Genomic DNA, 24631 nt, shown 5'->3' on the forward strand with positions numbered 1-24631 from the left:
AAGGAAGGAAGGAAGGAAGGAAGGAAGGAAGGAAGGAAGGAAGGAAGGAAGGAAGGAAGGAAGGAAGGAAGGAAGGAAGAAAGGAAGGAAGGAAGGAAGGAAGGAAGGAAGGAAAATGAGAGAGTTGGGATGGCAGAAGAGAATGAAACAAAGTAAGGAAGCATAAAGTAGAGGTACAGTTAAGAAGATGTAAAGGAACAATAAGAGTTAGAAGGCAGGACCCAGAAAGGTCATGACATTTAGACAATGGAAAATGGAAGAAGTCAGCAAATAGAAATACAGATAAAAACAGAAATTTACATACACAGACTAAAAAGACAAACATATTTTTTCTCACCGTCTGAAGTTAAACCAGACCAAACTTTTCTTGTTTTAGTTTAGGTAGAATTACCAAAATTATTTCCATTTGCTAAATGCCAGAAAACTTAGCAAGAAAATTTTTTTTAAGAGTGTGTTTTGTAACTTTCCTTCAATCCAAAGGTTTACATATATAACAGGGTTTATTTTAACAATATTATGAATATGAAGTTTGTCAAAATGTGTTATTCTTTGAATTTATTTTGTTTAGTCAAGTTGTTTCTTCAGACATTTATTGGTGTTTTAAGTCCCACTGCTCTCGGCAGTTGGTGGTTACCGTAGCAACCGGTAACTGACAGCTCCTCCCCCTTTTTTCTGTTGCTGTCGGTAACTGATATGTATTAGAATCAGCTCTGTGTTTTCTTTACAAGTATTATATTTTAAAATATATGTTGGACAAATTTGATAGCGTACAGAGTTACATGAGTAATTTTGCCATGTTTTGTGTTTGTTTTTAAATGTTATTGTTAATGCTGCCCATTTTAGCTGAGTTTAATTTTACAAATACTAACTGCTGCTAAGTACTTATTGGGAGCTTTTGCTTTGCAGTTTTTTTTAGGGGTTTTAAAAATTATATTTTACTTAATTTACAGGGGCAGAAGCTGCTGTTTATTTGTTTGAATACATACAGTGAACCTGTGTGTGTTTGTCGTGAAGTCAACCTACTGGACCTGAGATGAACATAGAAAGGTTACACGGTCAGTATCAGAGATAACCGTCTTTTGTGTTATAATATCTTCAGGAGTGAAAACAATACACTTTTTATCTTAAAATTATGACCAAAACCATAAAACAGAGCTACACAAGAGAATAAAGTCAATTTATAGCAAGGCCCAAGAGTCTAAATTCCCCTTCAAACAGACAATATATACCTTCATAAGAGTTTTAGTAAATGTTTTAGCTTGCAGATGATATAACAAGTGTGTTAATATCTAAAAATACCTCAAACTCCTCTGCAATCTTGGGTCCATCCAGGAACAGCCTGGTGCTGAGGCAGTCCACCGGGCCAAAGTTAGCTGAATGAACAGAGAAGGAGATAAGATAAAAGGGCCTAAAAGTTTGTATTGTTGTTAGATTACCTACATGGAAGTGCTCATAATCACACAAAGAGGATGGGAGCAGATGCGGTGTGGGAAAAAAAAGAAAGAGAAACTAATATTATAAACCGGAGGTGTAATTAGCAGAAACTCAGATGAGATTAGCTCTGTGGCCGTGTACATTATTCAGCGAAGCTGTGAATAAAGCACCTCGGGCTAATTATTGAGCCTCGTAAAGGGGCAGCGGTGGTTTATAACCATCAGCGCTGTGCGTCTGAACACTGCAATAAAGCCGGGGTTAATCCAGGTATCTGAATGATACTGGAGCTGCCTGGATCCTCCTGAATCATTCACAAGCGCCGTCTCTAAAATGCCAAACAAAATCTTTTCCAGCCAGTGGTCTAATGTATTTCCAGCGACAGTCGCAAAACATCAGAACTAAGGGTTGCATTAAAAGCTAAAACTGATCCAGTAGCAGCGCTGCTCACTCACAAGTGAACTCCTTGAACTCCTGGAACACCTTGGGGTACATGGCTGCTGACATCACATCCTCCGGGGTGATGTCATCCCCATGCGCGGCTCGGAGTCCGTCCTCCAGGGTCTTGAAGTCCATCGGTGACAGAGAGGCGCCGGGACGACCTTCGATACGTGGAAGGGACTTCAGCACCTGGGATTAAACACAGTGAAAGGATTTAGGAAAACCAAAATAAAACATACATCCGTTTCCTGTAGAACGCCTTTGCAAACAAATGAACCGATACCTTGAATCTGAAACCAAGTCCTCCAGAGAAACTAGAGCAGCCAACCATTGTAACTCTAGTATTACACCGATTTGGCAATATTTTATTTGAAGGGGTGTGCATAAGACAAACATGACATAATTCTCAAAAACACAAAGAAATTCATGAATGTTTGTCATTCAGTAAATATTCACACTTTTAATGGAAGTTTTAATGCAACTTTGTGTAAAATGTCCTGAAGAACATTTCCAGGATTAAAGGACTAATTCCTCAAGATGCAGAGAAACTCATCCATACGTTTATCTTTAGTCACACTGATTACTTCACAGACCTGCCTAAAACAAAATCTATTTGGTTTTAGTCAGAACGCTGCTGCTGGAGTTCTGACTAAAACCAGGAAGTTAGAGCACATCACATCAGATCTAAAGTCCCTACACAGAGTGTAAAATACTCCTGTTAGTTTATAAATCACTGAACGGCTTAGGTGCTATTCAAATAAAATTTGATTTGACGATTTCCCGAATGACACTTCATAACGAACATTCTTGTTCATGTTCGTCTTCTGCAGACCCCTTCAAATGAACTGCTGCCCACAGACTCTGATTTTAGCTGCTCTTATTTTAATTCAGTTTTCGCTGCTTACAGACAAAGCAAATCAAACCCCCAAAGAAGAAGCTGGAGCAGATTGAAGAAAAGAAAGTCATTGTTTTATCCATTCTCAAACTAGAGTAGCTGCAACATGTTGCTTACGTTCCTCCAGCTGATGGGATCTGCTGTGGAATCAATATCAGCTTTTAGTCCTCAATATGTTTTATTGACGGTGGAAGAAAATGTGCCGTATTCATGTGTGCGTATCGCCACACATACGTGATTGAATCGGATTCAATTTATCTGGACTGCTGGTTAAAAACAGTCCACAATCTATCTTTTCATTGAGACTTTTCTAAGCACTTTGTAAGATATGTGACTTTGTTGCATTGAAATCTGAAGAAAAGTCCACTCCATCGAGCTCCTCTTAGGAGAAATCCAGTTCAACCAGGTCTGTGTGATCCGTAGGCAGACTGCAGCGGGTCAGACATGTTCAGGATCTATGACGTCTTAGTTTTTCAAAGTATTTCCACTGATAAGGTCTGACCCATATGGCCACACTTGGAAAAGTGGGTTGGTACTGTGAAAGCCTTTGAGAGCCACTGCAGTGCAGGGAGACGCAGACCACCTCAGATATTCATATTTCCACATATTCACTCAGATTTCATAAGTAACTTGGTGTTATTAGGAGACATGACAAAGTTTACATATGAAGTCAAACTGGGTTTATAGGTTCAGCTGTAAATAGTGATGGTACCTGCTACTCTCTGAGCTGCGTTAGCCTCCATAAACGGCATGTTCTAGCTCTACTTTTGCACTTGTTTTTCCTTTAATTGGGTCGATAAAGGGGAAATACGTCAGAACTTTTATCGTTAGCGTCTATAAACCGACTCCAGATCCTGATGAAAGCTGTTCTTTGCTCTCGACCAGCTAGAAGTCGGTGCTGAAATCGGTCCTGCCTTATGACGCACAAACTGAACAGAAAGACGAGCAGCGAAGTCAGAACTGGTTCCTATCTGCACAACCAATGGATGGAAGCGTCCAAGTATAATCAGAGAAGGTTTAGTGGAAGAAAAAAAGAGGGAGTGTATTAGAAAAATGTCCTCGGGTTAATGCTGCTTCCGGTTTGTTACCTGGATTTCATGTCAGATGTGAAGTAACAGCGTTTTAGTTCTAGACGTTGAGATTTCAAAATGGCGGTGCCTATAAACATCGTTAGCAAAAGCTTTTAAACATCACTTTCCAAAAGCAAACATCACTTTTAATTTGTCCAATTTAGAGTTGCAGGCGCTACATGTAAAACTGATTTCAGACACACTCGTGTGTGCCTTGTAAAATAAACAAGTTTCCACCACAGATTACTACACTGGATGAGAGGAGCGGCCATATTGAAACGTGCAAAAGTTCTAACTGGGAGTAGTGGAGTTGCTCCAAGTTTCCCAGTAGGAAATCCAGTGGAACAAGACGTTTTTTCCAGTTTTATAAGTTAAAATGTCTTGTTCCACTTGCAGACTTCACTTTTAATTTGCACTTTTTCAACAATATTAACAAGTTATTGACAGTATTGCTTGCTGAAAAGTTTCTTGTAAGTTATTTTTTGTCTTATTTCAAGTTTAATGAGACATTTGAACTAAAGATTAGACAAATATACTTGCTTAGAGATCGTATTCTTTTGCAGTGAAGTTGATGGCTGCTGCTAAAGCAAAAGGTTGATGCCGTCCATGCAGTAATTCATGCAAAAGGAGCCCAGACCAAGTATTAGCATCCACTGTTCAGTACATGAGTTTCAGCAGGTTGACGTGCTGAAAATCTGATTTCTACTGGTTTTAAGCAATATTCAAATTTAGAGAGAATTAATCAAAATTAGGAGAAATATTTGAAATATAAGCTATACATTGAAGTAAATTATTTAATTGATATCTTTTGTCTTTTTTCTTTGTCCTGGTTTTGAATATCTGGAGTTTTCAGCTGGTTTCCAGGTGGAGGCCGGAGAGCAGAACGAATCCCTGTAAAATGTAATCTCTCTCCCTCAGTGTTTCCTGCAAGAACGAGCTGATAGCTCACCTCCACGGCTCGCTGTACGAGTCAGAATTAGTTAAACAGAATCGCTGCTAATCATCGCCCCCAGCTCACATACTTTTGTTAATTTTGTGTAAGTAGAGCCGTGTGTGTTTAGATAAAGACTCACACGATGCAGTCTCCTGGGTTGACACTGAGCAACTGTGTGTTTGAATATCATTAAAACCGCTGCTGTATCTTATCGGTGGGCGTGCGTGTGTGTGTGTGTGTGTGGTGTGTGTGTGTTAGCTCGCGCCTTGTGGAAATGTGCAGACAAAGGAGTCGGTGCAACGCCATTAGTCACAGGGCGAGCAGTTCAGAGATAGCTGAGTCATTTGTGTTTGAGAGAGACACTTCAAAGATGGCAGGCTCGCTGGAGTCCCTGCTCGTTAACGTCTTCTCCTCCGAGGACGTCGTCTTCTGCTGAAACTCGATGATTGTTGAAGTGTGGGACACGTACAGACAACGGCAGAGTGTGTGGGAAAGTGCCTGTGTTAACAAATGAACCTCAAATTAAAAGGTATGTAAATTAGTCACAGCTAATGCACCAAAAGACGAGGAGTCACAATCAGATTAATACGAAACGAGCTGCTTCCCTGGTGCTAAAAACAAAGTGACAGGGAGGAAAAACAAGCAAATTTCAGGTGATTAAAAGGTAATTACTTAAACACATCGTGGGAATATATTTCTGTCTCCCTCTCTGGGAGAATTTATACTTTAAGCAAACTTTTAAAATTAAATGCTAACTTTTTGCTGATATTTATAGTTCAAAATTTACACAGAAAAGAGAAAAAAATGTTTGCTTTACATCTGACGCACCGTTTAAAAACAAATGACTCATCAGGACAGAATAAAGAGCAGAGAGAAAACTGGAGAAAATGACCTTTCAAATTCAAAAGTGCATCTAACGGCATTGATTGTTGAACACTGCCAGCAGTGAAAAAGATGTGGAGATCAAAACCGTCCGCCATGTTTTACACAGACTCAGAAACAGCAAAGCAGTTAGCTTGTAGCAGGCAGCGGCTACTGCAACAGTTTCCATGCAGTCAATACGAAAACATGTAATCTCAACAGAATCAAAACTTTTAGCAGTTAAATAAATTCAATGTTTCTAATGACAGCTCTAATGTTAGCCATCTTTATACATTTAAAACCCAGTTCTGATGTGTGCTGATAATCACAATCCTGACTGATTACTCAGCTGAGTCCAAGTCTCCACCATCAAACACAGACGGTGGAAAACAGATTAGTATATTTTAGAACGACCAAAGTTTGAGTTTACAACGTCAGCATCGTCCTGGACTGATGATGACGTTGTAGCTAGATAGCTTTAATATTTAAATTAGTAGCTGTTCATTAAACCAGGTAAATGTTTTGAGGTTAAATTGAGTTTTTCCACAGAGACCGGCCAAAGTCCTTCCAGAGGAATAAGAAAGTTTGAGCCACGATGACAGGAAGTATGCTTGGATGAGTCAGAAGGAAGTTTTGAAACCCAGAAGTTTATTTAATTAATCTGCTAACAGGGATACTGGTTGGACCAAATATTCAACAAATTATGGCATAGGCTATCTGCAAAAATACTAAATCTTAGTACGCTTCATGCAACTTTTCAGCAAGAAATATGAGCTTGTTTTAGGTCAATAATTCCTTAATATTGATGAAAAGGTGCCAGTTCCACTAGCAAATAAATTCACTTATAACAGGATGTTTTTCCCATGTTACAAGTGAAATAATCTGCCAATGGAAATGGTGCTTTTTCATCAATATTACATATATAATGATTTTAAACAATCTCATATTTCTTTCTGAACAGTTACTTGTTAGTTTTGTTTTATTCCAAGCGTACTAAGATATTTGCATTAGAAACCAGACCAAACATACTCGGTAAAATGTTTATTTTAGTGCAGCAGATCCAGTGGAAAATGATGCCAAACACATTCAAACTGGTTTTAAAATTAAAAAATGAGGCTAATATTGAATCTTCTAGAATTATCCTTGACTTTAAGTACTGAAAAGATAACCAAACTTTGCTAATAAGAGTGGCTAAATATCCGTTGACACACAAGAATGTTGAATTTAAATGTCAGATCTCAACTTTCCAAAATGCATTAAAGTCGTTTTGTAAAATTTTTCTGCCCTGTTAAATTAATTGTTCAAATAATTCATTAAAAGCCTAGAGTTAAGATAACATTCGTGCTGATGAGTACAAGTGGACCATCATGTCCTGTCCAGGCTGTCGACTCCGGGGACGGTAAACGACAAACATCTGAACCAGAATAAGGAGAGGGATGAATAAATGCCAAGGTCATCAGGATGACAGGAGTTAGAATCACAAAGGCAGGGAAACGATTACCTGGAAGACCTGACCAGAAACTGGACAGCAAGCCTATAATGCAGCAATTTAGCAACAAACCAGAGTGAAAGCAAACATGAAGCAGACAGGAGAAATTATTAAAATCCTTCAGTTTCTGCAGAGATGCAAGTGTTTAAGCTGTTGGCAGCCTCAGAGTAAAAAAAAAGTTTGACCTTTAAAAAGAGCAGGTATTGTCTCTCAGCCGATATTTCATATTTTACATACAGCTCAGTGTGTGTGAGTGAGTGTGTAAGTGGGCAAACCAACAGATTTCTTCTTCTAAAACACTATTTTTCTTTCTGTAAATGTCAAGTTCCCTCAGATCTGTTGGATGGAGTTCGGAACAGCGTGACACATTTCTCTTCATTCACGTGTTGAGATTCTGCGCGGCTGCCAAACGGGCTCCTGGCTGACGGCCTCCGACGTGCAGCACGAGGCTCTACCTGGCTGATTGCTGACGCGGAGGAAGGAGAACAGACACCAGGATGAAAGGAAGACAGAGAGAGACAGAGAGAGAGGGCTTTTGTTTCCATCCTCGGCCTCCTCTGAAGGACTCCGTCAGATGTAAGCAGAGCGTTTTTGGTTTAGATTTTTTTTTTACATCAATACCTGAGCACAGGTTTGTAAACATGCATTTGGTTTGACGTTTTTCATAAAACACTCATAAAAGTGTTGAAGTTCAACAGCATTTTCAGTCAACTTTGGTTTTGTTCAGGTAGATTCTCTGTGGCTGCAACGATTCCTCGAAACATTATCTGCCTCAAAGCTCCGTTAAGTTATGTTTTATTATTTTAGCGCACCGTGTTGCATCTGAATGATTGTTTATGTTGCGCAGTGCTCTCGTTTCCGCCTTTGAGCTACTGCTAAGTGCTAGCAGCACAACATCTACAACATTTTTAATAAGTTTGTTATGCAAGCTTCCTCCCACAGTCCAAAAACAAGACTTTTAGGTTATATGTGTTTATTTTATAATCACGGGGGGAAAACTGCTGACTCAGCATCAACTCCCTCCAGCAGGAGGTTAAACCACATAAGGTCACTGAAACCGAAGCTGGCTCTTCAATGTGCCACTTCAGTAGATATTAATTGAAAGCTTAGTGGAGGGAAAAAGTCTACCTTTACTTTAGATATTTAGATATTTCTGTATTAAGTTACTTTTATTGGTCTTCTACAATATTTAAATTTGGGATTTTCATTTGTAACATATAAAATACATATTAAAGCCATGTTTGATTTAAACTAGCAGATATTCACTTAATAATTGGCTGTCAAAGCACATTCTGCTGCTTTTTCTACCCAAAGCTGTTCAGGATGAAATAATAACTTCATAAATACAAAATGCAAATGAATTAAATGACCAGAAGCATCCATGCATGTTTGATTCCTAACTCCAGTACCTTGGATCTGAAGGGCTCGGGGAATCCACCGTGCGGTATTCCGACGTATCCCTGCAGGAACTCGACCACGGACTGGGGGAAGGACAGCTCGTCCGCCCGCTCCTCCACCTCCGCCCTGGTCAGATCGTTCTGCACCATGAACTGAGCCAGATCTCCAACGATCTTGGAGGACGGAGTCACCTAGAGACAGAGATGAGCGTTGGTGTTAAACAGCCTGTTCTAGGTAAAGACCAGACAGAGCACGACACAGAGACACATATTATCATCTATGAGTGGACTCGAGCCAACAGGGGGCGCTGTTTGTCTGTTTCCTGATAAAATAAAATACAGTGGAAGAACAAACTCAACTGAACGTTTAAACATTCATCTTTTTGGTGTGTTAATAATCACACTGATATGAGAGATTTATCTCTCAGGAACCTCTCATCACTTGCTTTATATAGATTGTGGTGGTGGCAGCATTATGCTATGGGGATGCTGTTCCTAAAAAAAAAAAAAAGAAGAAAGAAGACGACTAATGTAGCTAAATGCACATAGAGACATTCTGGAACAAAGAGACAAGAGTGAAGGTTCATCTTCCAGCAAAATGACACTTTTATGTGTTTGAATGGTGTCCTAGTCAAAGTCATGATCTTGGGAATCTATGTTAAGACTTAAATATTCATGTTCAGAGATGTTCTCCACCTAATCTGACTGAACTTGAGCTATTTTGCAAAAAAAAAAAAAAAAAAAAGAAAGCCAAATGTCGACCTCAGAAGCCAGACTGAGGCATTATTCAAAAGGTTTGCAGCTATAATCACAACTGAATACGACTCCACTGAATGAAAAGGCATGCCACACCTTTCAGATTTAAAATAAATGTCCTTTGATCCATCAGGTAAAATTAAAATCCATCAGAGTTTGGGACCAAAACTCAAACTCAAAGGGGGAAAAAATAATTTCTCAGGGTTTAAAAATAAACCAGAACATAAAGCAGCGGAAAATGAAAGACGAATTAAAATCACAAGCAATATTTTTTATGTTCCATAATTACGGCAGCAGTTCCTGCTGCATAACGTTGATTAGCTGACGCTTTGCTGGCGGAACGGGACACTGATGGGAATATCGACTGGAGAAATTGCTCCTCTGTTATAATGAAGTAAGAGACGGATTCAAAGCTGCTCCAAACTCTTTCTTCTGGGGAATCAGAGCTTCAAAAAAGGGCAGAAAGGGTCGACTTAATCTGTAACCACCAGGCTGCACGCACCACACTGTTCTACAGTTTCTACCCAAAACATCAACTTATCAGTGCAACGGGAAAGATTGGAGGGAAACCCTTTAAACTGAAAACTCTGCACCATGCAGAAAACGAATGAAAAGTGCCTGAGCAGGTGTGGATTCAGTGAAACTCTTCCTGAAGCCGACGCCTGCTGACGAGACGTCCTGAGTGAAACCTGAAGCGCTCTTACTCCTCAGGGATTTCCTCAATCTTCTGGGATTTGGGTGCTTGTTGAAGCATGATACAAATAAGAAATACTCCCTGATAAATGAGGAGAGTCTACACTTCGCTGCTACAAAACCTACAGCTTAGTTTGACTGGCATTTGAAAAGATAATGATAGATTTCTCTCCCTTTTGTTTGCAGGAAGGCTTAAGTGACTTGAATGGGCTTTTAAAATCCCTGGAGAGGCCATTATGTTGGTGGAAATGCTGAGCAAAAGTTAATGTCAGAGTTGCCTTAAAATACAGCAGAACCACTTGTCTGCCTTTTTCCTTTCACCGCCATGTTGAAATTGGTTTGACGTGTTTAAAATAAATTTTACAAATGAGCGTTCGTACATTGTGAACAGCCGTTTTACAAGGTGGGTCAGATCTGAAGCCTTGGTGTGGATCAAAGTATTTTAAAACAATAATCATCATCATTTCTTCTGATTTTATGTCAGATTTTTCCTCTTCTTTTATATTGAAGCCTCTCCCGTTTCCTGCCTTCTTCTTCACAGCCCAAATATTTATTATTCCTGGATCCACAGTGACATCAAGACTGTTGATATTTGTTGATGAACCAGACACCTCTGACTTCCTGGGAGCAATATCAGATATATTAACTCTGAACCTTCAAGTGTTTTCTTGAAAAAAGGTGAATAATATCCAAACTTCTTCTAAAAGTCCTCTGTAGTTTGAGAGATAGCCGAAATAAATGTTCTTTATAAGCTTTTATTTTGTTGTTCAGTCTGCAGACAAGCAATTTACAGAACCTATTGATCACTGTTGCTATGAAACTGATGAAAAATAACTGAATATCGCGTAATTTCAATATGAAACGTATATATAAGAAACAAAGAAACATTCAAGTCTTGTGAGAAAAAAAGCAGCAGAACTCGACTCCGTCTGATCTCAATAACGTCGCACCCAACAAAACCATCAATCTCAGTTATTAGAACATGATTATGAGCAGATAATAATGTTGGGGTCTGAGAAAGGAGGCAACTACAAGTTTCTGATCCTATACGGCTCAAACATGAGGGCTCGTGTACAGGAGCTTCATTTGAAGCCAGTTTTCAGCTTCACAGTGGCTCTGGAGGAATCTCAGGGTGAATGATGTTTGCTGGGATGATATTATATAAATATAACCTACAGAAGGCTGTAGAAACCTTCTGCGTTTCACAGCTTCTCACTTCAATCAGGGTAATACTGGTTGAGACGCCACCTGCAGTTCCTGAGGCGTAAAGCATCAGGTAAGATAAATATCTGAAGCCCTTTTTGGACGATAACTGAAAGAAAATGAACCAGAACTGAGCTCACTTTTAAATATTGTGATTGTTTTTGAGGCAGTCAGCTTAAATACTTTGCTCCTATAGGGAATTAGTTATGGCTATAAACACTGTGATGCAATTATTAGACTATCTTAGGACGATGGTCACTTGGGTCAGGGGCATTGAACTCATTTTCATTTTGGGCCTAATCAAAAATCTGAATGTTCTTAAAGGGCCAGAATGTCTTGATAAAACCCACTAAACTGTTAAAATATTAGTAAACAGTTGTTTGTCATTCAGTAAGTGTTTCTTAAAATGAAATAATATTGAACATTTTTTCACACCGATCAGTCCAAGTAAGGCCGAGGCAGCCGTCACTTAAACTCAGCGTTTTTGACCAATTTTGAGAGAAATCAGCTGTAAAAATCTGAAAATCTGTTCGTTCTGTGAATCCTGCAGTTTTGTGGAAAAACTGCAGGAACTAACTGATGTAATTTGAGACAAGAGGGCCACATAGGAAGCTACGGCGGGCCACATTTGGCCCCCGGGCCTTAAGTTTGACCCGGGTGACTTAGAGGGAATCCGCATAACTCGGCTTTTCACAATAAATTTAGCTGGATGATGAATTGTCCCAAAAGTTACTGTGATAAACAGCAACACTGCTGTTCTGAGACACAATAATGCAAGTTAGTTTTCTCAAAGTTCAACAAACTTTAATTTTGTAAAGAACAATTCACTCTCTGGTTGAGGAAGATATTTAAAATTTTCTAAATAAATCAGATTTATTCTGAAAACAAATTTTCGAAATATTTTTTTTGCATTTTTTTTATTTTACAAAATAAAATAAAATTTTAAACAAAAATTGCATTTATTTTTTGCTGATAAATTAAATGAAAAGAAACCCCACTTACAACCAAAACCATAAAAAAAGGATTATGATTTCTCTCCAGACAAAATTTTTCTCTCCCAAAAATATTAATCATCATTTTAATACATCATGTGATTAATTGATTATTGCAGCCAGCTGATCAAACCTCTTGATCATAACTTGGCTGTCCAGTAAGTGGACATGCATGACTCCACATCTGCGATATTACAGCGGCGGCAGGGAGACGGATTGCGTCTGTGCGTGGAAGAATGGCGGCGATATTGTGTGTGCTTGTATGCCTCTGCGCCCCGTGTCAGTGTGCTTTGCTCACATTTGCTTCGAAATGCAACTCTATCCAAACCCGGGCTCCCCTAATGGGAAAAGGATTATATCACTCAGAACGGCGAGCGTGCATCTGCTGGTGTGTGAGAGGCAAATAAAACACACAGACAATAATGCGAGCCAGCCAAGCCAGTGAAGGATGGTACCTGTCAGGAGGAGGAGGACGGAGAGAGGAGTGATAATAAGAGGCTCAGAGGAGGAGAGCAGGAATGATAGAAAGATTAGAGATACATAAAGGAAGTCTAATCGAAATGAGAGAAGATGGGAGCAATTGATGAGGGAGGAGATAAAACTAAATGAAAGAGGAGAGAGATGGCGGGGAGTTGCAGCGAGAGTGAGAGGGAGACATAAAGGGATGGACAGATTAAGAAAGAAAGCAGCAAACAGACAGGAGCCGTCGACATCTACAGCCCCACAGGCAATACAAGACGTGCTCCACCTCCGAGTGTAACAGACTGCGTGTTCGAGAGAGTGCAGGTGAGTGAATACGTGCCTGTAATTGCAAAAGGAAAGTGGCAGAAACACTGAGGCGAGCGAAAAAGACAGAGCAGCCGCACAAAAATATACACAAGTCACATCAAGCTCAGACGGCGACAGCTTCAGCAAAGGCGAGAGGAAGGAAGGGTTGATGAAAAAAGGAGTGCAGCAGAAGTTTGAGAAGAGAAAACAAACAGGGCCAGGGCTTTTGGAGAGCTGGAAAACCTCCAAACAGACAAGTCATTGCCAACTAATGGGGCCCTTCCTCCTGTAATTCACCGAATGTTGCAGCATCGTTAGCTCTGTCAGAGATTATATTGTTAAAACGGCACCGCTGGGCGTCTGAGCAGGTGAGTTCAGACTGATATTCCTGCTGTTCAGCGAACGCACCTTCAAGCAAAAACGATATCAGGCAGCAAAAGAGCAGAAAACAGATCAGTTGTTACAATTATCCTCTGGCAACGAGAGATTTATACTGCAGCCTCACGCCGAGCAGGAGGGAACAGATTCAGCTGGTTGGGAACAACGAGACGGTTTAAAGAATAATTACCAAAGATCAATACTGATCTATAACAGGAGGGAGGGACGGATGACTAGCAGAGGTGATGACATAAATTAAATGTTTTCCCTCCTTTAAACTTTCCTACTTAAATTCAGATTTTTACCTGTTTTCATCTGATTTCTCTGTTTTCCTGTGACGGCGTTGAAGTGGGGAGGAAAACGAGCCTCATTCCTGAAAACATCGATTTGAAACCCACATCTAGACATGGATATAAAATAAGAGGTACGTTTGCAGTAAACGTCTTTTTGTGGTATTGTTATATCACACTAAGTAAATGGTTCATTAGCACCTCTGAATAAACAAATAAAACAATTCCAGGTTACTATCAGACAGTTGTTCTCTTTCATGAAACCCTCAGATTGTTGTTCATTCTTTCATAAAAATATGAAGTTGTGGTTGGATATGAACAAAAATGTAGGAGTCACACGTTAAGCTATAAATTTCATGTGTGTCCAGCTGAGTTGAGCCGTTTATGTTCCAGTTCAACATAAATGCTTATGATTTAATTAGAACAGGAGTAAAAATACCCTCAGCCTCAATCAGCATTAAAAGGCCTTTGATCAGTTCAGTCACATGAGTTTCACATCGGACTCAACCCGCCCCGTTAATGATGCAGCAGCCGTGCAGTTCGCATGTACAGCAGTTTGGGACCAATTAGCCACAGCAGAGGCTTGATGCACAGTTTCTAAATGAGAGGAGAGAAGTTAGCGCTAACTATGAGGATGATGGATGTGGAGGCATGAAACGGCGGGTTTATGCTCCTGAGGGCGTCCATTGATCTGAGAGCGAACAGTTCTGCACATTACGTTGGACAATGGGGGAAGTTTGTGTGTGTAGCCGTAAGATCAGGAGATATTCTGCTGTTTGTAGTGGAGAGCCTCCTGCGGCTCTGTAAATCTGTCTTTTTTTGGTTAAAATGATCATAACTGAGCCACACTGTCAGTGATTTCAGCTTTTAGTTCGGCTAATGTCACTTAATCTGCCTTTACGGTTCGTCTGATATGCTAAAGATCCAAAAGAAAAATAATTCACATTTTAAGAGTCAGAAAAATGTCTTTTACTAATGCATTTATTACAGCGGCTCTGCAGTGTTTATCAGGACTGAATAACTGGTAAAAACTAGAAAAATATTTGTTTTTCCAGACTTCATTCCCTGGTCCATTGTCTAGAAGTTGTTTCTATTTATTTATCCATCCATCAGTTTTTCTTCCATGACGTTTTCAGGAACTATACGGTAATTTTTCTCCAAATTTTAATTGCAATACAGGAAAACAGAACCAATTTATACAACAATGGGTGAAAATCTATCTTGAATTAAAGTAGCAATGTTTTATGGTGCTAAACATTTAATTCATGTCATCATCACCTCTACTAGTCATGTTGTCTTTTGACTTCAACGTTACACGAGAGCAGTTCTGTATGTCTGGAAACATTTATATAAAGCCACTCACTTTCCAAATCTGATCTAACAACCATTAAATGTGTGTAAATCATCTCATGTAGCAAACTGTACAGTTACAAAATTTTGGGACTTAACATTTTGGAAAAGACAAGTTTTAAAATCTTTCCAATGTCAAGACATAAACAATTTCTGCTAGTGATTCTGGGTCGTTAGCGTGGAAAGTCAGTGATGCTGCAGTGATGATGGAGAGAAGGAAATAATATCTCTCTTTAGATAGAGATCTATAAATACATAGATGTAGACAGAATAGTTAAGATGCAACACATTACAGACAACTTGACCTCCATTCTTTGCTATGAAGGCACCAATTTAAGCAACTTAGGAAACTAAAGAAAAGCTCAAGTTGCATCAGGCCTGAATGGGATAAGAGTCTGTTTGGATGCTCTGCAGCTTGAAAACAGATTTAAACCTAAAGAGTCTTTTTGAAACAAATTACTTTTATGCAAATACCTCGGTGATGATTACAACTTCTCAAAACGAGCTTCTTTTGTGTGTCATTGTTCTCAAAATGAAAAGTTGTGCAAATGAAGTTCTTTGACGAGTGCAATCCTTCAGCCGCAGACTTCAGAGATAGCTTTGAGTTTGAGAGCTTTCTGCCTTAAAGGGCATGCAGGGGACGGTCTGCATACTGCCAGCACATTATGTGGTCTGTCCTCTTTACGTCTACATCTCGTAAGCGCGCTCCTTCACCGTTATAGACAAGCTGACAGGGAGAGAGACACAGGCATTGTCAAGCTAACAGGGTGCAGCAGAGAGCAGCGCCGCGCCCGTAGGCACACGGAGCCAACATTGGCTTGTGCAGTGAAGCCCACAGAGTCTTAATTGAATTGATAGAGAACATGGAGAGAGAGAGACAGAGTGGGGAAGTTGGAGAGAGAATTGATGAGCAAAACAGAAATGGAAAGTAGAGAGGAAAACAGAGGCAAGAATCTAAAACACATAGGAGACAAGGAGGTTGATAAATAGATATGGAGCTGACTGAGGAATAAACATTCTCAACGAAATGAGAGAACAGAGACCAGAAAGGTTTGATAAAGAGGGAAGAGGAAAACAATTAGAGAGTGAACACAATAAAAGAGGAACGCATCTATTATGAGGATGGTAAATAATGAAGGAAAACAAAGGGTTTAATGAAAGATAATGAGGAACAGAAAGGCAGGCAGGAGGTAAATTCTGGGTGCAAATCAAACTGTTGAATGGATAATATCGTTTCTCCACATGGCGGCAATTAAAGTTTCCTTTAAGAGATCAAACTGCAGACTGGAGAAAGACATCGTGAACCGAAATGAAACGTGGCTCCAGCTATAAATGAGAGGATGGAGAAAAGTGCAACATCTGCAGTCCTGGCTGCACTGAGGAGTTATTAGATTAAACATAATTAATGACTGCTCACTAAACAAAAAGAATGAAAACTGGCTCTAAAAAAAATCCCATTTTCACTCAGCGTTAGCTCAGGCATAAAGCGACCTACAAGCATCGTGTAAGTGATGTGACGGCTAGCTCAGGGGGACGTGTTAATGAAGACAGAGCAGCTGATTTCTGACTGAATTAGACGAGCAAAATGGTCGCTTTAAAAGAGAGCGGTGCTGCAAATCCTTCTTTAATCCACTGTGGTCGCATCAGAGATAACACAACCCATCAGAAAAGATCGCTGCTGGTTCATCTGTGTTGAAATTAGCCTCTTAGCGAATCATCAACAACATCGGTGAGAAAACGTAGGGAGATTAGAAACTTAAGTCCAAACTCCTTAATGGAGGAGCATTGGTGTGAAGGAAGAGTGTTGGAAAGAGCAGGAGCTTCTTAAAGAGACAGAAGCCCAATTTCACGCCGTTAAATTGCAAAATCAGATTTTGTTTTAGTTATGTTTGGCATGTACGCAGCATTTTTATAACAACGGAAGGCAACACAGAATAGAATAGAATAGAATAGAATAGAATAGAATAGAATAGAATAGAATAGAATAGAATACACTTTATCATCCCTTTGGGGAAATTTGTCATGAACTCAAAGGTGTGTGATGCGTCGTATCAGCTGCCTAAACAGACAATAAATACAAATACAACACATGTGAACACACAGACTACAGTTTAAAAACAACATAACGTCAGGCTGGGAGTTATGGCTGGAAACGATATCATTTCGATAATTATCGATTAGTTTTTAGTTGTAAATATCTGGCCAAACTGTTCCTGTTTCAATTACAGTTTTCACTCAGTGCTGCTGTTTTTTATCTTTAAGTAGTTACGAGGCACAACGCTGAAACCTTAAACTGCTGCTGCGTCAGTTACTCAACAGGTTGTTGCTAGGTAACCAGAGAGTGAGCGAGTTGCTAGGTAACCACAGAGTGCTCAGCTGGCTGCCAGAGGTTGAGCAGTTGAAGTCTTTTTTTTTTTCTGCCTACATCCCCCACAATGCTGTGCGTTTCTGAATCACGCGCCCATCGCCGTGTGTTTTGCTACCGATTTATTATACAGCCCTAACAGAAAACAAAAGCTGCTGCACACCGTCTACGCCTCAACGCAAAGTTCGTTTAAAATATTAATTCAACATTTTGAGGGAGGTGGGTACAAAAAGAGCATTTGAAATAATTCAGTTTAGTTTTTGGGGATTTCTGTAACTTTTACTGGAAGGTAAGAGCTTATATTCCATATTCAGGAACCAACGATACTGTATAGCTACTTTATTGCGCTAGAAAATGGCATTATGGACCTGGAAAACACATACCGCTCTATGTTTAATCTGTTTTGGTACATAAATCTGAAGATTTGATAACACTTTGACGACATGTGCATAAGACTGACATGCCATTGTCATAAACATGATATAACACCTGTCATGAGCAGGAAGGAGTCTTTATGAATGTCTATGACTGTCATGAAATGTCATTCGGTAAACAATGACACTTTTAATGCAAAGTTGCTCTAAAAGTTGCATTAAAAGTGTCAGCTTTGCATTATTTACAACATAATGACACTTTAATGCAAAGTTGGCACTTCTACTGGACTTTTAATGCAACTTTTAGAGCAACATTGCATTAAAAGTGTCATTATTGAATGACACTTCATGACTCAGACAGTGATAAAGGCTCCTTCATACTCGTAACAGATGTTATGTCATGTTTATGATGCTGTCATGTCAGTCTTGTGCACATCCCATCAAATAAAGTGATACCGAATATCCTTATAATTCATATATTTTGGATCTAAAGCCCCTATCACAGAACCTGCAGTACTTTATCTTCTTATGTTTCATAAACCTTGAGAGAGAAAAAAATTAATTGGACAAAATTGCGGCCAGTGGGACGGACCTCAAAGAAAACCGGAAAAACCCGATTGTAGCAACATTTGGTAATAAATATTAATTCTGGGGTTGTAATCGGCTCTGCACACGCCTGCTGAACGGGACAAACCTGCAGCGCGAACCCTGCTCAGAGAGCGCTGCTCGCTACAACCTCACAGGAGATAAACTCTGGCTTCTGTCATGCAACTCTGCTGCATTAATAGAAACATTTACTCAAATAAAATCCTCCTCCATCTGTTCCAAGATAAAAGTAGTGAGGAGTAAACTTGCACAACATTGTTATGCAAGTAGAGCAAGAGGTGTTGTTCATTAGATTCAGTAAATGTGATCGATGCCGGTGGAAGAATATTAAACACACACCGCAGTTATATTTGTGTATTCAGCAGGGCACTGCAGATTAAATTGTGTGTTTTGCATTTATTGCTATAAACGCAGAGTCTGCTTGGCTTACAGTTGTGAGCGGACGCAGACCTGTTTGCCTCGCCGCGCCTTGCATTTAAGGGTGAAATCAGAAAATTGTAAACAGGATTTTTCTATTTTTGGACGACTAGTGCCAAGCTCTCCATCAAAGCCGCGCGCCCAAACCTGGATCATTACATACGTGTTTGCAGTTACGCTGCTGTTGCCAGGAGTTTTGTGTTTCCGTCTCACCTTAATGAGGTCTCCGAGTAGTTTGTTTGCTTCAGCGTAAGCCTTCTTCACCTCCTTGAACTTATTTCCGAGCCCCATACTATGAGCCTGCAATGAAACAGACCACAACAGCGATGAGCAGCACATACAAACCTTTTATTACCTTCCTTTCTAAAGGAAGGAAGTCAAGTAATGCTTGCCCGGTCAGTGGCTTCAAATTGCTGCTGCAGCATCAGAAGCCTTGAAGATCAGCACACACACTATTGTTAAATGTGATTTGCAACAACATATTTTTGCTTCCTGAGACGGATATGTTTTTGTTTATCTATTTATTTTTGACAAGTATACAGCTCTAGGAAATAACTTTAAATTATCTAACTGGGAATGTGGAATAACAAGGTAAAAACCAAAGTAATCTTCTGGAAATGATTTGGTCAAACTCTGTACTTTTAGTCAGAACAACCTGTTATTCTACAGAGATGGCTTCCCAGAATCTTAAAAATGTTTCCACGGTCCGCTGGCAGCACACACAAGGTGCCAATAAGCGTCACAGTCCTTGAAATAATTTGGACGGACAAGATGAGTTTATTGGGGACGCACCAGCCAGGGGGCGTCAAACTCATTTTCATTTTGGGCCGCAGCAAAAATCTTGACTGTTCTTAAAGGGCTGGTTGTGCCAGAATCTATTGATCAAACCCATTAAACTGTTAAAATATCAATCAATCAATCAATAGCTGTTTGTTTCAGCATTTTATAAATGTTTATTAAATCAAATAATACTGAACGTCAGTTCATCCAGGATTTCATCAGTGTCTGTGTCAAAATTACAGATTTTTTGTTGCTAATTTAGAAACATTTGTAAGGAATTTTTACGATATTTGCTAAATGTGACTTTTTATTACTCGCCACATGGATCACAGACTATGACTTAAGCCACTTAAACTTGATGCTTTTTACCAATTTGAGAAAAATTTGCTGTAAAAAAATGTGCCAATCTGTTAATTTTGTGTGAATTTTGCAAGTTTGTGAAAAAACTTGAGGGACTAATTGAGTCCAGAGGGCCACATAAAAAGCAACAGCGGGCCAGATTTGGCCCCAGGGCCTTGAGTTTGACACTAGCTGATAATTGATCTTTAAAATCCCTGACATGCTCCTCTGGAAACTCTGACTCAATCATTCAATTTCAATTGCCGTCACCTGGTTCCAAATTCAACGTAAGGAAGCAAAAAATCTCCAGCAAAACGAGGCAGAACCGAGATTCCTTTTCAAACAAAGAATCGCAGAAAATCCAACTTCTCTCTCCAGTCGAGAGAGAAACCAGTTTCTAAAATTAATTGCGTCTCAAACACAAAACATTAATTCCAAAGAGCTGACAAAAGTACCAGCTAATACTTGTAACTGAACCGTTAGCTACGTTCTCCGCAAAAAAAGAAAGAGGAATGAAATCAAATAAAATTTGCTTTCATATTGAAAATAAAAATCAATCTGTGTGACGTTGACAACATGGAAGGACGTCGACCTGGAAGTGCAGGTTGGTGTACTGCCCTCCGGGTATCTCGTTCTCGTAGACGTCGGCGTTGCCCGACTTCATGGTGGCGGTGCAGTCGAAGGGAGCGTACAGGCCTCTGGTGACCTCCCAGTACTCGCTGTAGTCGAACACCTTCTCCAGAGCGATGCCTGCAACCAGACAGCAAATCAATGATCACTGCAGAGAGACGCATAATCAGGAAATATTTGCAGAAAGTCTGCAGGATTGTGATGGAAGAGGCAGTTTGTGGTTCAGATCAAATGTAAATCGTGAAATCTTTTTTGATGATCTGACACTAACAACTTTGTTGTGAAACCGCAACTTTGTTGGTTTTTTTGTCTGATAAATTACAGCATAAACTAATTTACAATTTCTATTACAATGTCGCATTTGCAGTGACAACCAGTGGAAGAGCTCATCGTTTATCAGAATTTATGAAGATGTTTGTCATCTCGCAACATGTGCCAGCTGATAACATTAGCAATTAATTTGAATGCATGACACAATAAACACGAAATTTCTCAGTTTTTAAAGACAACTAAACATCTCAGCATGGGTCTAAATGTTGCTGGTTTCTGCAGTAAAACATGGTTCGATAATCACCATGTTTCTCACAGATGATCTGATATATTCAGCAGTTCTTATTAGCACAAGCTTAAAAAGCTGTTCGGTATTCTTGTCTAGTCTCTCTAATATTTAGTGAACCGTCTGTTTCTCCTTTGTGCGACATCCTTCTGTCAGTTGTTTACCTTTAATTGGAAAAAGGAGCCCTGGTGCTGAGGCACAAACGGCTCTACATTTTGTATTTTTGCAAACAAAAGGCGTGAAAAAAAAAAAAAGCTGTTGTGACAGAGTGACAAGGTTGTAATTTAAAATTAGAAAAAGAAACACCAAAGTGTTTCTGTGCCTAAATTGTGATCTCGGTGAAGAAATAGAGCGAGTGCGATGTTAATGTGAAATTAATGTGCATGTAGCTGCTCCTCAAACTCAGCTGCCTGCCAAGCCGGTGGGTAATTGGGTCCATTTCCTTCTCTGCTTGCAAACACACACACTTCTTGGAGGTTTCCTTTAAGCTTCCAGAGTGAAATTACAGCTTCATTTTTACACAGGAAAGAGGAATTATAATCAGAGTAGCAATCTTGAACAGCTGAGAAAGCATTTTTATCAAGTGATCAGTAAAACAATGCAGGGTAGAGAGGGGTAAGACGAGCCAGTGGGTAAACTGACCCACTCTGTATCTAGGCACATTTGTTGTCATGTTAAAATAAATATCCTCCATTTTGGAGTCCCTCTAATAGGGGGAAGCATATGGTAATGTGTTAAAGGTGTTTTATGTACAAGATAACAGTTTTTTGCTCGTCAAAGTATTAGGGCTGTGTAATAATATCGATTTTGCGATACACATCGATATTTTCTTTCCTAGAAAAAAATCGATATTCATCTGCAAGTATTGTAACATCCACCTGTCACCTTGCTCACTCACTGCTTGCTTCACCAGGAGAGTGATTAGATCATCAGGCTTAGAGTGATTCCTTCACATGTTAAGGTTAAAAAGGTATCAAACTATTCAGAGCAGGTACGTGGTGCACTTTATTTACTTTACAAATGCATGTAAGCTACAGTTTGTACTGTTACAATTAAAAGAAACATGTTTTCTCACCACTTCTTTAATTCATTTTGTCCAGCTGTCGACTTTAAGTCTGTGTCCAACCAGAGCCAGGTATTGTGCACTTTGAGATTTTTTCTAATGAAAAGTGCGGTACAAATTAAATTTATTATTATTATTATTATTATTATTATTATCATTATTATTATTGTGTAGTTGGTGCTTTTAATCAGTTTTCAGTTAAATTAATTTAATCCAACTCTATAAGTCACAGAATGTCACCAAAATCACTCAGTCCCTCTAAAATCTTTCAGAAAATCGCAAGTGTATTGAATTGTATCGTTTGCTGAATACCGCAATATATATCGTATCTTGAGCAGAATATTGTGTATCTAAATGTGAGATTATTGTATCACTACAGCCCTACAAAGTATCATATTTTAGCTATAATGACTCACGTGAAAGCAAAATGTATCCAGGTCTAAAAAGGTCAATGTCATTTTATCTGTCGCTCAAACAAGCACAAAGAAAACCTGATAAATCATGTAGAGAACAAATACTTAGAAATAATTGTACATTACACCACATTAGCTGACAACGAATCTAAATTATGACAGCAGTAAAAAGATTAGAACATTAAGCCCAGGAGAAATCTCGCTAATGCTGCAAAGCTCAGGGACACGGAGATGAAGGTTTGTCTTGCTCCTCATCTTTCAAAGCAAATGCTGTGAGAAAACAAGAACAACTAAATCAAACAGCTGCAGCGTCGCGCATCATTGTCAGATATCAGTCACCAGCAGATTAAATGGAGCAAAGACAAACATTAGAAACAAAGCAGACACACATCAGAACGAGGAGCTGAATGTTTGTGAGCCAGGATTTCAGACCGGCTCATGACCTGCAACCGTTTTCAGCTCACCTGCCAACATATGTGACATTTATGCTTATTTTACAATACATTAGAACAAACTTACTGAAGCGTGTTAACTTTTAATGGTATTCTAATTCCTGTGGTTTATACCATTATTGCTATTTCACTGGCACATTTTAGTCTTTGTGTAAATGTTTTAATGCACTTAAATACGATGTTTACATTTTTAAACCTCGTTGTTAGGAGTGCTTTCTTAAAATCCCAATTTGGTACAAATTTAAGTTTTAAAGTCACTGTTTGATAAGGTCAGGTAATCTTATTTACATAGCAACAAGACATTTCAAAGTGCTTTTCATGAATTAGAGGAAATACAAACAAAAAAAACTGCAAAAGAAAAAACATCAAACTAAAGTTCTTCACAATTAACCTGGCAGGAGTTTCTCTAAGGAATAAGAATGAGTAATCCACAATTTACAAACTAATAGGAGTTAAGTGGTATGTTTTGTTATGCATTAATAATCAAATTTGATTTTAATATGTTCTAAAACTTTAAATAATGTAAAGCTTATAATCTACAGGGATGAAAATCTCATTATTTCTTAGAATCTGATTTCTGTAATCCTAAATGATGCAAAATTTTAGTCTGATTTCATGTCAGGATGCAGGATACAAGTCTGATTTCAGCTGTTTGTTTACAGTATTTGCTTCGTCTTTGATTTCTCTTATTTTTCAGAAAATGTCTGTGTAAACCCGACTTGGCAGCAAACCCAGTTCTGATTCTGATTTGTGTGCATTCGACTGCTCCACCTTGGTCGACTGCAGCGCTGCGGCATCAATTAAAGCCATGCATGATGCATGAGGAGCGAATGCAGTCAAACACAAGGACCACTTTAATATGCATCATCATTCAAACTGAATCATCTGTCACACTTAAATTGCACAGGTGTGTTGCATGCAGATCGGAGCTTCCTGAGTACACACAATGACATTTTAAATAAATTTAACAATTTTTCCAGGGCAAAGAAAATAATATAAAAATGGAAGAAAATGAGCAGTGGGAGTGATCTGGGTATAAGAAGCTGGTAATGGCATTGTCACAGACTGGGAGAGAAAGGAAGAGGAGGATGTAGAGACAATGTGACAGAAGCAGGTATGAGAGCTGAGGGAGAGAGGGATGGAGACGGTGCACAGCGATGATTACAGGTTTGGAGCCAAGACAGGAGAAAGAGGGAGTGTGGGAGTAAAGGAAAGCAGTAAACAGGCAAAGGTCAGGAAGGTATGGAGGAATCCAAGGGAGAGGCGCGCTTGATTACGAAGTGGTGAGGTAGGCAAGACGAGATGGAGGAGGGAACTGGCATTAAGTGAGCCAAAGATGAAAAGAGGAAAGCAGCAGAAAGTGACAGGAATGAAAGCATTAGGTAGTGAGGAGCGAGTCAGCCGGGGTCACGCAGAGTCAACACATGTAGGAATGCAGAGGCGAAGTCTCTCACCTGAATACCGGCCTCATCTTTTTTTGGTTTTTCTGGCCTCAAATTGATATTCGGCCTCCAAACTGAGCCGTGTCTCAGCAACATATCATGCTACCTGCATGGCCAAGGCTGATATCAGCTCGTTCCACAATCTGAGCGTAAACCTGCCGCCGCCTGCTCTGAGCAAACACGTCGATGGCGAGCGAGAGCAGCGGCCATGCAAAAAGGTTTCCCACTAAAAGCCCGAGTCACAGC

At 39.4% G+C, this 24631-nt stretch overlaps 1 protein-coding gene and 1 long non-coding RNA gene across 3 annotated transcripts in view; one reads left to right on the plus strand and one right to left on the minus strand.

Moving 5' to 3' along the window:
• Window positions 1-24631, minus strand: part of pcxb (pyruvate carboxylase b) — a 391361-nt gene that overhangs the window by 17601 nt on the left and 349129 nt on the right. For both annotated transcript variants that reach the window (XM_008435894.2, XM_008435895.2), the window contains exons 20-24: window positions 20422-20579; window positions 18924-19010; window positions 8531-8710; window positions 1887-2061; window positions 1300-1373 (exon numbers count right to left, since the gene is read on the minus strand). In XM_008435894.2, the coding sequence (XP_008434116.1) occupies window positions 1300-1373; window positions 1887-2061; window positions 8531-8710; window positions 18924-19010; window positions 20422-20579 (674 nt within the window). The remainder of the gene's footprint in view (window positions 1-1299; window positions 1374-1886; window positions 2062-8530; window positions 8711-18923; window positions 19011-20421; window positions 20580-24631) is intronic.
• On the plus strand, window positions 132-8633 carry LOC103480730 (uncharacterized). Its single transcript, XR_001777570.1, has 4 exons — window positions 132-152; window positions 951-1055; window positions 7447-7697; window positions 8544-8633. It is a non-coding gene; the product is annotated as an uncharacterized LOC103480730 (long non-coding RNA).

The sequence above is a fragment of the Poecilia reticulata genome, linkage group LG18 (assembly GCF_000633615.1).
Source record: "Poecilia reticulata strain Guanapo linkage group LG18, Guppy_female_1.0+MT, whole genome shotgun sequence".
Lineage (NCBI taxonomy): Eukaryota > Metazoa > Chordata > Actinopteri > Cyprinodontiformes > Poeciliidae > Poecilia > Poecilia reticulata.